Source organism: Mandrillus leucophaeus, unplaced genomic scaffold, assembly GCF_000951045.1.
Source record: "Mandrillus leucophaeus isolate KB7577 unplaced genomic scaffold, Mleu.le_1.0 Scaffold815, whole genome shotgun sequence".
NCBI lineage: Eukaryota > Metazoa > Chordata > Mammalia > Primates > Cercopithecidae > Mandrillus > Mandrillus leucophaeus.
This window is the reverse complement of record NW_012108864.1, coordinates 162116-174591: the sequence shown is the minus strand read 5'-3', so window position 1 is coordinate 174591 and position 12476 is coordinate 162116. Positions and strand designations below refer to the sequence as shown.

General features: G+C 33.4%; 1 protein-coding gene across 1 annotated transcript in view; it reads right to left on the bottom strand.

Annotated features, from left to right (window-relative positions):
• Window positions 1-12476, bottom strand: part of VWC2L (von Willebrand factor C domain containing protein 2-like) — a 172406-nt gene that overhangs the window by 137517 nt on the left and 22413 nt on the right. Inside the window, exon 3 of the mRNA XM_011967885.1 lies at window positions 7846-7975. Within this exon, the coding sequence (XP_011823275.1) occupies window positions 7846-7975 (130 nt within the window). The remainder of the gene's footprint in view (window positions 1-7845; window positions 7976-12476) is intronic.

Sequence of the window (12476 nt, the reverse complement as noted above, 5' to 3'; positions counted from 1 at the left end):
TTTGTCAACTTATTTAAAAAGTTACATCCCATAGAAAATTGTATAGAATTTCTGTTTAATTTATTGTTAGATAACCTAATACATTTGAGTTTTTACATTTAGAAACCTGATTTGTTTCCTTATTATTTTTAATGGTTTTAATAAACTTTGTGGCTTTTGTAAAATATGTATCCCCCCAAATTAATATTTATTCATTTTCTCTGTAATGTCTTTTGTAGTTTTTGGCCCATTTTAAAAATAGAGTCATTGATCTTTTTAAAACAATCAATTCTAAGAGCTCTTTCTATATGAGAATTATGGGATAAAGTAGGTATTAAATTGTTTCTCCTGATTAACTACCCAGTTTCCCAGCACGGTTTTTTCTACAAACCTGCTTTCCACCGTTGATGTGAAGTACAACTTCATCGCATACCAAATTTTCATATGTAGTTAGGTCTGTTAAACTTTCTATTATATTTTATTGATATCTCCGCATCATTCACTAGTGCCAAAATTTTCTTTTAATACATATATGTTTAATACATATATTTAAATACATATATTTAATACATATATTTTATATGTTTGTGTGTGTGTGTATATATATGTTTTGACATCTGCACATTCATTTTGTACCATTATCTCACTAAATTCTCTTGTTTATAGTAGTTTTTGCCAATTTTCTTGGGGCTTTCGAGAATACAATCTCATATCATCTGCAAATAGTGACATTTTTACCTCCTTCTTTCTAATTTTCCTCTTCTGAATTCTCTTTTCTAATTACATTAGCTAGTATGGATGTATTCATCTATCTATCTATCTGAAATGTAAAATAATAGTAGACATCCTTGTCTATACCTGACTTTATCGGGAGAATGTCTTTAGTGTTTACCTACTAAACATAATTCTGGCCTTTTAGGCTGAGGTAGATATATTTTTACCATGCAAAAGTTGTCCACTTCAGTCTTGTTTTATCAAGAATATTTGTCACTACTTTTTGCGTATTCATGTATAATGTCATTTTATAGAAATGATAACATGCTCTTTCTCCTCAATTTACTAACAAGGCAAATTATACTAATGGGGTTCCTAATATTGAACTATCTTTGCAGATCCCTACTAAATCCCACTTGGTTAGGTTGTGTAATTATTTTAATCTGCTGCTAGCTTCTGTTTGCTAACAAAATATACAATGCCTTTCTCACAATCTCTGAAAATCCAGTTTCTTCATGACTTTTTCTTTTTTTTTTTGAGACGGAGTCTTGTTCTGTCACCCAGGCTGGAGTGCAAGGGCATGATCTTGGCTCACTGCAACCTCCGCCTCCCGGGTTGAAGCAATTCTTCTGCCTCAGCCTCCTGAGTAGCTGGGATTACAGGCACACACCACACAGTTTTTTTTCTTTTAGTAGATACTGGGTTTCACCATGTTGGCCAGGCTAGTGTCAAATTCCTGACCTTGTGATCTGCCCACTACAGCTTCCCAGTGTGCTGGGCTTACAGGCGAAAGCCACCACACCCGGCCTTTTCATGACTTTGATAGAAAAACTCAGGTGAGATTAAACCCTGACCTGAGATGATATTAGACTCTTCATTATATTTATCCAGTCTCCTTAGTATCATTATTACATATTTTGTTGCAGAAATGTTCATGTAATTGATTGAAGAATGCTTTCCTAGACCACTAGTAATATATCATACAATATATGAACTGCATTTCCTCTGTAAAATCTAGAACTCAGGGATTTAGATCGAGGATTTTGTAATGGTATTTTTTTTAAGATTTCTCCATTAGTAATCATAAGCAAGGTAGCTTTTTAGCTTCATTTTTTCAGTTTGCAATCTTTGGTTTGTATCAATATTATACACCATTTAAAAAAAGAAAGCTTTTTTCTTGCCTTTTCTCTAGAAAAATTTCAATAAAATTAGGATTTTTTTCTTCAAATGTTTGATAAAATATTTTAAATTATAAAAATATAGATTTGTAAAAATTATTTAACAAAGAGCCCTGTGAAATAAAATATCAAATTTTCCTGCTTCTAGATTCTTACTTCCACTTCTTACTTCCTCTTCTGATCACTGGATTACTGTTAAAAATTTGGTGTGTATTCTTTCAGAACTTTATCAATGCAACATGCAAAAATTAAAAGGGGTTTAAAAATAATCTAATTTGATTTTGTAGTGAGATAATAATTTTTGTATTTTGTGAAACTTTGTATTTTGTATGTGAACTACCTGTTCACATCTTTCTATTGTTTTTATTGTTAATTTGTAAATATTTAATGTTTTAAAGACGTTAGCTCTTTTCTCTACTTTCTCACTTCTGCCTAAAACTAATCATCGAATCATTATTAACATTCTATTATGTAGCCACTTACCTTTTTTCCTTTACACATACAAACTCAATATCTATTTAAAATGGTATCTTATTGGCCGGGCACAGTGGCTCACGTCTGTAATCCCAGCACTTTGGGAGGCTGAGGTGGGAGGATCACTAGTCAGGAGTTCAAGACCAGCCTGGCCAACACAGTGAAACCCCCTCTCTACTAAAAATACAAAACTTAGCCGGGCATGGTAGCAGGTGCCTGTAATCCCAGTTACTTGGGAGGCTGAGGCAGGACAATCGCTTGAACCCAGGAGGCGAAGGTTGCAGTGAGCCGAGATGATGCCACTGAACTCCAGCCTGGGTAACAGAACTAGACTTTGTCTCAAAATAAAATAAAATAAGATTTTTATTTTATTATAAGATACATATTTATCTTATTTTAAATTATGTAACATAAAATGTACACATTAGATATATAGTATACATTATATTACATACAAAATGATATGTATTCTTCTATACAGTTTTTGCTTTATTTTACCTGGCGGTAAAAAATATCAGTAGTCTTTTAAAAGGCTGTTTTTATTTAATTACCCCAGTGAAGAATTATTAGGTTTTCTACCAACTTTTCACTCTTAAAATGGCATGAATGTGGGACAAAGTACAAAAGGTAAAACTGCTGACTTCCAGTGATGTAAACATTTTGAAAGAAAGTGTCTTGTTAAAAGTTTATAACATTTTCTCCACTCTTTCTTAACTCTTCTCAACTCTTTCTTTTTTGCTGAAATGAGGCACCATCGATCCCACATTATCATCAATAAAAAATTGGCTTCCTATTTTTTTTATTTCTATCTCCTTATCCTTTTGGTGATTATTATATATTTTTATATATTTATTAGACAATTCATTTTCTTATGTAAATTTCCTTTATTTGCTCTTTGCCCATTTCCTTCCCTGTAGAATTGTTTTCCTTTCTCATTTATTTTAAGGAGCTCTTTGTATATTAGAGATATTAACAATTTTTTTTGGCAAATATGTTCTCCCAAGGACCTTTAGAAGGTATTGGGTGGCTGTGAAGTCCCTTCTCTTTCTTATTTGTGCATGGCTCATCCCCTTTGTTGTCCCCTTCTTTTCTATTAATATTTGCCCTTTTGCCTAGTTTATTTTCTGCTTTTTTGCATCACTACTAAACTAGAAGAGAGTGAGGGACATAGAATTAAATATTTGAACAGGGCTTGTGACTTTTAGTTGAAAGGAACTGAAAACTTAATGTGTATACAGGATTTTGTAGGAGCGTTCTGTCTTTTCAAATTTTTCATGGGGTAACATTTCCTTCTGAGCCTTGAATAATGACTGACTGTATATTCCAGTGAAAACACAGAACTCACTGCCATACCAGCTAATGAAATGTAAAAAATGCAGTCTGTCATTTGGATTCTCCAATGATCAAATATTTTGATAACTGACTACATATTTTATTTTTTAATGCAGAGATTCAGCATTCTATAACTATGGATTCTTAATGACTTGGGACAAAAATATTAGCATGTATGAACAACTGAAGAATGGAATGAGTGGCTGCAGAGCAAGAGTTTGAAATTAATATTAATTCACATACAAAAATAAATGATGGGTATTCTTAGCTATATGTATATAATTTATACTTACAGCCACATTACTAGTCAAATTTATGATCAGTGTCCAAATGTTTGAAATATTTCTGTGACATTCCAAGCCATAATGTTTTCTTTAAACAGATGCGGTGCTAAATTATTTTTTTCATACCATAAAAACAAAAATCCATAAAGAGTGCTCATTAATTCACATGGAAAGGCCTGGGGCTGAGAGATAGGTCAAAGTAACACAATCTTAGGGAAAGAAAAACAGTCTGAAAATGTCATATTTTTCAGGAAGGCATTTGTATTGCTAGCTCTTGGAGCTGTGTAAAGGAAAGAGAAACAAATGCTTAATATTTTTAGAAACAATAAATTCCTATGTCAATCCCAATTCTCACCAAATAAAAAATTACTCTCATCTTTTTCCTCCTATTATGAGTTTTACATAGACTCTGTCCAGTCATTCATATCTTTCCTTAGTGTTTTTATTTTATTCAGGCTACATTGATAGACTATTCTTGGTGCTGAACTAATTTTAATATGAATGGATTACTGTATATTTTATAGTTTGGGTAACCAATTGATAACCATTGAAAATCTTGTTTATGGTAATCACTGAGACAAGACAATTTAAAACTCTCTTCTTTATACAATTAGAGAAAATTCCTGGAAATACTTGTTCTTAAATTTATTCTTAAAATTATATTATCAAGAATAAAGACATGGTACCATTATTTAGGGAGTAGATTTCCCTGCACTTTATAATATTAAAATATTTATTTCTAAAGATAATTGTTTATTTTCATTGGTAAAGTGTTTTACAGAAAAAATTGTTATGCTTCTTTGTTTTGTTTGCTCTTAAATATCAAAACAAATATTTCTATGTTAGCTGAATGTGGAGTTATAAGGTTTGGTGTGATGGATTCTATCACATTCAAAAGTTTATATCTTTAATATAAAGTTTATATCATATTTTAAAAGTTTTATAACTTTAATGCCTTGTGCTTTTGGCAAGTTGTAATTCAGGAAGGCAGAAAAATCAATTTTAATATGAAAAAAGAAAGTATTTGACAGCCAAGATAATCAGCATTTATGCAAACTGAAAATTACTTGCCCGCCAAAACAACCATTTGTGAAGATTTAAAAAAATATAGAAAATGTTATGACTGTTTATAAGTTAAAATTCATTGCGTCTACCTTGAATCCATAGGATATATTTTTAGCTTATTGTTGTTTTTAAAAAATCTATGAACATAGCAAGTATATTTAAAATAGTTTACACTATAATGGGCATATTTATTATGGTTATAGTTAATAATCATATATAATGAGATAGACTTAAATCATGTGTTGGAAATTTAAGTTATTCCTGTTATGCTGTCATAATAAACATTTATTTTTTCTCCAAGTCTTCTATATGTCATTTGTCTCTTTCTCTTTTCTGGGCTAGGCTTAGAATAAGAGCCAATAAAACCTGGGATTCAATCTGTCTTCTCAATAAAATTATTGGTACCATTGGTGGTCATAGGAGTCTTCAGTGGTTCTTTATATACTCTTCTTTGGTAATGATTATACTTTAGTTTTGGGGCATATGTGACTAGTGGCATTTAATAACAAAAAGATAACATCTCATAATGTTATATTACAACCAGTCCTTCCACTAATTTAAATTCAGATTCATTATCTTTATTTAAGAAAAGCAAATTTGTTTGGAAGTACCAAGAGGGAACAGAAGTGGCCATTTCACAGTGCTTCATGATTTAAAAAAATCAGAAAACTTACTTAACTAATATACCTTGTGTACTTAGCATCTGTTTATCAGAAATACCAGTGGTTACTAATTAATTAACTGATTGAACAAATAAAGTCTATTCATTATACACTTTTGTACAAAGAGGATTTCATTTGGAGAAAAATTTCTACTCTGACATGATTGAGAGAAAAAGTATAATCTTGGGCGACATCAAATTAAGTGTGACTAGTTTGTAGTGGCTGATTTAACATATGACATAGACATTAACTCTGGGTATATTATGGGCTTTAGTGTAGGATCGCTAGAAGGATGTGATAGATGCGTGTGTAAAAACTATATTTTAAACATATGCATTACATGTTCTAATTCTACGAGTATGCTGGAAGTGTCTAGACAATAAATTTTAACTATAACCATAATTGTGAGACAAAGCTAAAAGTGAGACAAAGCTAGAAGTGCGACAAAGCTAACCAGAGCCACCTGGGGAAGGAAAGAGCCTCAAGGACTTGTTTACACAGTTGTTTCTAGGGGAAAAAAGAAAAAAAAATGCAGTCTTCAGTCCAAGACCTGTCAATCCAATTTTTAAAGATTGATTAGGTAGCTGAGTTTTTCTTCCTTTTATCCTTGGAGAAAATGAAAAATAACACTTTCTCTTCTACTTTAGACTCACCATTCATATACTTTATGACAGTTTGGTCTCACCTGAGCCATCTCTTCTCTAGGACAAATTATGCTAACTCTTTCTGTCTGTCCCCATAGGTCCTATTTTTCAACCATTAAATCATCTTATTGTTCTTTCTTGTATATTTTCCAGTTTCTTCAGTCCCTTTAAAATTTTGAAGTCTTAAATTTAATATATTTGCATATATTTATGTTAGACGAGTTAGAACTTTAGGAGCGTTATTTCTTCCTGCTAAGTGAGAGAGACGGTCACTATGACAGGTAGATTGGAGAAAGGAGATAAGAAGAAAAAGAGAAGCCAGATGAGCAACTTAATATTCAAGTTATTGGATTTCTATGATCAGAAATAGCAAAACCTGTGTCTGGAAAATGTCACAAAGGTTTTTAATAAGTCCTTTGGAAGATACCAAAACACAAAAAATTATCAGAAACAACCAGAGCTACTTAAAAAATCTTTCAAAAAGATTTTTTTATCTTTTATAAAAGATAAAAGATACCTTTATGCTTATTTTTACTAATTATCCTTCTGTAAAGGAAAAGATTAGTAAATGAGCTCCAAATTCAGAGCAAAAAATAACAGAGAAAGATGGCCACTGCCAACTCAAGAAAAGGGATAGGAGTTTAGCATGAGAGTGAGTAAGCTTATCTTAATTAGGGGCTAGAACCATTTTTCAAGCAATATTATTGACAGAGGGAACATTTGTGGAGTGTGGCCTAGTAAAGAATTATTTTTTCCTTTTTGGTAGTACATGGTCACAAGGCAAAGTGCGCTATTGGCTCTGTTGATGCACTGTCTTGGGTTTATAGCATTGCATTGTCTTCTCTGCAGCATCATGTTGATTTGGGGTGATTAGGATATTAGAGTTGGTTCAACCTCTCCATTCCATGAGGGACAAAAAGGAAACTATAATGTTGTAAATAAAAGAAGTTTACCTCTGTAGCAGTTACTGTGAGAGAATAGTTCCACTATAATAAAAACCTTGAATAAAAGCCCTAAACTTTTTATTACTTCAATTTAAGTGCATTGATAATTTTATTTACTATTTCTTGAATTTTATATTTAACTTTAAACCTAAGGTCTTATCTATGTTCAAAACAAAATACCTGGCTTTTACCCTACTCTATATCCTGGGTCATGTACCACAAAATGGGTGAACTGCTCCATTGGCTCTACAAAAGAGAGGAATGCAGTCACTACAAAAGGATGGTACTGTGTTCTTTCCAATATCCTCCTTTTAAATCAACACGAAATAATAGGGATCACAACAAAGTCAGCTTACAACAGCTTTAATTCCCCAAATGGAAAGCTGCACGATAAACCCACTGCAGCTTTATTTTCACTTTAAGGTGGGATAAAACTATACATCCGCCATGCCCATATTGGAAAGCCACAGGCAGATCTTAGAGGGCTCTTGCATTGAATGGTGTGCAGTAGTGAGATATTTGTATTTTGTGCTAACCCCTCTTCGAAAGCTAATGCAGTGTGGTCTTACCATTTTTGCAGACAGGACAACATTGTTCTGGTTCATAGACTGGGTTGACACACTCAGGAACTGCGCAGTCTGCTACAACACAGTGAACTTCATTGCTGGGCTCACAGCGACACCATTCACATGGAGAGGGCTAGGAACAAATCTAAAATTAGCCCCTTTTCTCCTATAACTTAATGCTTGCACATTCATATGCTGTCAGAAGACAAAACATCAGTGCTTATTATTTTGGCTTTACTGTATTAATTCCATTTACCATGACTATGATCATTCTCCCCCGGTGAAAGGCAACCTAGATACCCAAGCCACAGTGGATTACAACCTGCACTCGGGATGCTGTGAACAAGTAAAGCACCTGTTTATGACTTTTCCTATATCTTATGTTCCTACTTTCCAGAGAAATATTTGCATAACTAATATGTCATCTCCTGGTTTGTTTTCCAGATGTACTGATTGCTCTGACCTCCTCTGGTAAATAGGCATTCTACTGGAACATGTAAGATAATTTTTGCCATCTGTCATTTTATTCTTCTTGAGAAAGGAGAATTACTGAGAAACAAGAAAATGGTAAGTGGACATCTGTACCCTTTGTGTGAACTCTTTTTCAAGCTAACTTAGACTCTAAATGGCATTTTTCAATGTGAATATTAGAGAAGATTGCATTTAGGAACCAAACATCCAGGTACTGCCTCTTGAAAGATTCAGTGAATACCTTTCATCTTGCCTGCTTGCTTTTATGAATGAACAAATCGACTGGCTTAAAAAGCCACTATGTAAGAGTCAAAGACTCTAAAAATGGAACTAAAAATGATAATTAAGGGAAAAAAATTAAGCATCAGAAAAGAACATTTGTTTTTGCAGTACTTACCGACCGAGAGTGTTTGGAATTTTCGGTTTCCTTTCTAGAAACTGCCTATGGCACAAATAATCTAAAGCAGGGGCCACCCTCTGACTTTCTCATCCTTTGTAAGTTCTATCTCTACTTTTCTCATGGAACAGAAGTTTAAAATTCTGGAATGAAAATTTGGAGGTGTCAGAAGTCATACAATGTCCACACTTTTCAAATCAAGCCATTTGTTCTTAGAAAGTTCTGCCTCCAATCTGATGCCACAGATCCTCACCTGCAAACTGTGCTAATTAAAGCCCTCTTCCCTTGTTTCAGTGACTACTGTCCAAAACCCTTGTCAGCTCTTATTTCTTCCCTGGATCTGACAATCTGTGTAATATCAATGCTTCTTAACTCGGGCAGTCTGTAGGTGTAGATGGCAACCCTTCAACTAATTATTTTAAAAATTCATTTTGTTTTTGCTTTTTGCTTGGAGAATGAAAGCCTAACTTTAAATTACTTTGCTTTCAAATTTAGTATGAACAAAACAATTAGCCATAGGATCTGTGGTAAAGTATTGCTATTTGTTAACATGATCAATACATTTTTGAAGTGTGCAGTTAAAGTCTTTACCATGTGGTGAGTTGTGTTTAAAGATTTCAGAGAAATCTATTGCATTTTCAGGTTGAGATTTTTCTGATGCTTTTCTGCTAAATAATCTCAGCAAATTAAGAAAAAGATTAGAATCTACAGTACATTATTTAATGGAGAAAATTAGCAAATAAGAGATGGAAACTCGTGTTGCTCTTTTGCTCCTTATTTTGCAAACCTCATTGTGATATCTAAAATTCTCAAGCAAATTTGTCAGCATTTTCCCCTTTCCTTGGTTAATTACAAAGAAGTATTTTCACATGGCCTTCTGAAATGCAGCAAAGACTTGGACTGTATTTACTGCCAATATGGGGGAAAAAGGAAGCCACTAGTATAATCCTTTCCCCACAGCTAGCATTGTTTATTCTTTCTGGTTTCCTTCTTGTTGAAGGAAGGGCTGGTTTGTACAACTCTAGTGAACTGATTCAGGGAATAAAAATTCTGAAGAGAATCCTAATTTTCAAATTCAAAATGTTTACTTCAAAATAACTATAGTCTTTAAGAAAGATTTGTTGAACGATTAGATTCCCAACTCTGATGAGGAACATCATTCTAATGTAAACACTGGCATTGTGCTAAGCAATTTTCCTATATTTACTCACTTATTTCTTGTAATAATTCTATGAAGCAAGACTTGTTTTTATCTTCATCTCACAGATGAAGAAATTGACTGAGAAAGGTTTAATAGCTTTCCCAGGGCCTATGGTAGTAAGAAGCAAAGGCAGGATTTGAATCCAGTAGCCTAACTGCTATAATGGACTGCCACTTGGTAACAAGAATCACCATTTTGTGTACTGATGCTCTCGCTAAGAAAGAGAAGTCCATTAACTTGGGTGTTTGGTGCATAATGAGATCATTATGGAAACTTAGAGCTTTTTAACTTTCTACAAATGTGAGTTAGAAAACTGTAGTTGCCAAAGTTAGGTGGCCACAAGGGTTGCATTCTTGGGGACCTCAGCATCTTCAAGCTTTGGAGCCTGGTAAGTAGATGTGCAGGCATCTGGAGAAGTGTTAACAGGTAATAATTCAGTAAAGACCAATAAAGCATTGGAAACTGAGAAATATTCTGACGAAGAGCTAAGACCACAAGGCTTAGTGATAAGAGTATATCTGATTCTTTGAAGAGGGTTTGAATAGTGAAAAACATAAATGAGAAAAGTAAAAACATCACATTAATCATTGGTGGCTTCTCACCCTGCCCTGAACTTGGCTTTATTTATGTACTGTACGCCATCCCTTTCTGACTCAGAATCTCTTATATGCATGTGATTTCCTCTTCTGTTTTCATTAAATTGTTTTTACAAATGATCTGTCTCTATTTTAGCGCACTTTTTCTCGTGTCAAGCCTCCATGTGCCCCTCTGATCCCACTGTAAACACTCAATCAAATGTAACCCATCGACCACACGCTAGAACCCCTTTCCATCCTCTCCAGATGTGCCAAGTCTCTTTCCTTTCATAATCTTACAATTCCGGAACTATTGTTGTCCTCTTGCTCAACTTGACTTTCTCCATTGCCCCTGCCTGCCCCTGCATTTGTAAAAAGATATTGTTTGAACAGGAATAAGTTACTAGGAGTGTGCAGGGTGCTACTTTGACATTAAGTTTAAAAATACTTCCCACTTACAGTGTAAAACTCATGGTACTTTGGATAAATCTTTACATCTTAAGCATTAAGCTGGTTACAGATTTCCTTGTATTGGGTTGTTCCGTGTTGAAAACTATAGTTTAAACTTGAAAATGTCCCTGTAAAACCAAAGGTAAAAGAATAAAGCTATCCTTAGAGAAACAGAGAATGCCAAAACAAATACCTGGAAAAATTATTTCTACTAGCATTTTTTAAGAAGAACGTGTGAAATTATGACTAGTGCATGGCTTTTGCCAGCTAGAGATTGGTAAGTATGGTGATTGAATTATACCATCCTAAAATTTTATACAAGAAAACTCTTTTTCTAAGAAACCTCACAGAACACTTTATTTCTATGCACTCTTTAGAAAATAAAGTAACATTCACTCACTTACTACTGTTTTTTTTTTTTTTTTTTTTTTTACTTTAGCATGCATTTTTATTTGTGAGAAGTGGCACAGCATATTGATTAAAGGCATAAGTTCTTAGGTTAAACTATCTGCTTATAAATCCTCAACCCATCACTTGCTACCTATGTGATATCAGACAAATTACTTACTACTTGCAATCCTCAGTTAACGGCATAATAATAATCATCACTCACCTATGTTGTACAAATGAGAAAATATATGTAATATGGTTAGCTTAGGATTTTAAATGAAATAATTCATCAGCTAGTACCAGCTTTTTTTAGACTGTGAAAAAATTGATAATGCAGAAAGTCATAATTAATTAATTTTAAATGTTATTCATCAAAAGATTGTAACAGAATGGCATATACAAGATAATGATAATAATGCCAATTCAGAGAAATATATGAATAAATTTTGGAGGGATTAAGCAAAAACAAATAGTTACTATGATTAAACTACAAGTACTTTTTTGACTTATTTAATGAAAATATTTTTATTAGAAAATTCTATTTATCTTTATAAATTTTGTATTCTTTCTTGCATCTATATAGTCTATCAATTTTTTTTATTATACTTTAAGTTCTAGGGTACATTTGCACAATGTGCAGGTTTGTTACATATGTATACATTGCCATATTGGTGTGCTGCACCCATTAACTTGCCATTTACATTAGGTATATCTCCTAATGCTATCCCTCCCCCTGCCCCCACCTCACAACAGGCCCCGGTGTGTGATGTTCCTCTTCCTGTGTCCAAGTGATCTCATTGTTCAGTTCCCACCTATGAGTGAGAACATATGGTGTTTTTTTGTCCATGTGATAGTTTGCTAAGAATGATGGTTTCCAGCTTCATTCATGTCCCTACAAAGGACATGAACTCATCCTTTTTTATGGCTGCATAGTATTCCATGGTGTCTATGTGCCACATTTTCTTAATCCAGTCTATCACTGATGGACATTTGCGTTGGTTCCAAGTCTTTGCTATTGTGAATAGTGCCACAATAAACATACATGTGCATATGTCTTTATAGCAGCATGATTTATAATCCTTTGCGTATTTACCCAGTAATGGGATGACTGGGTCATATGGTATTTTTACTTCTAGATCCTTGAGGAATC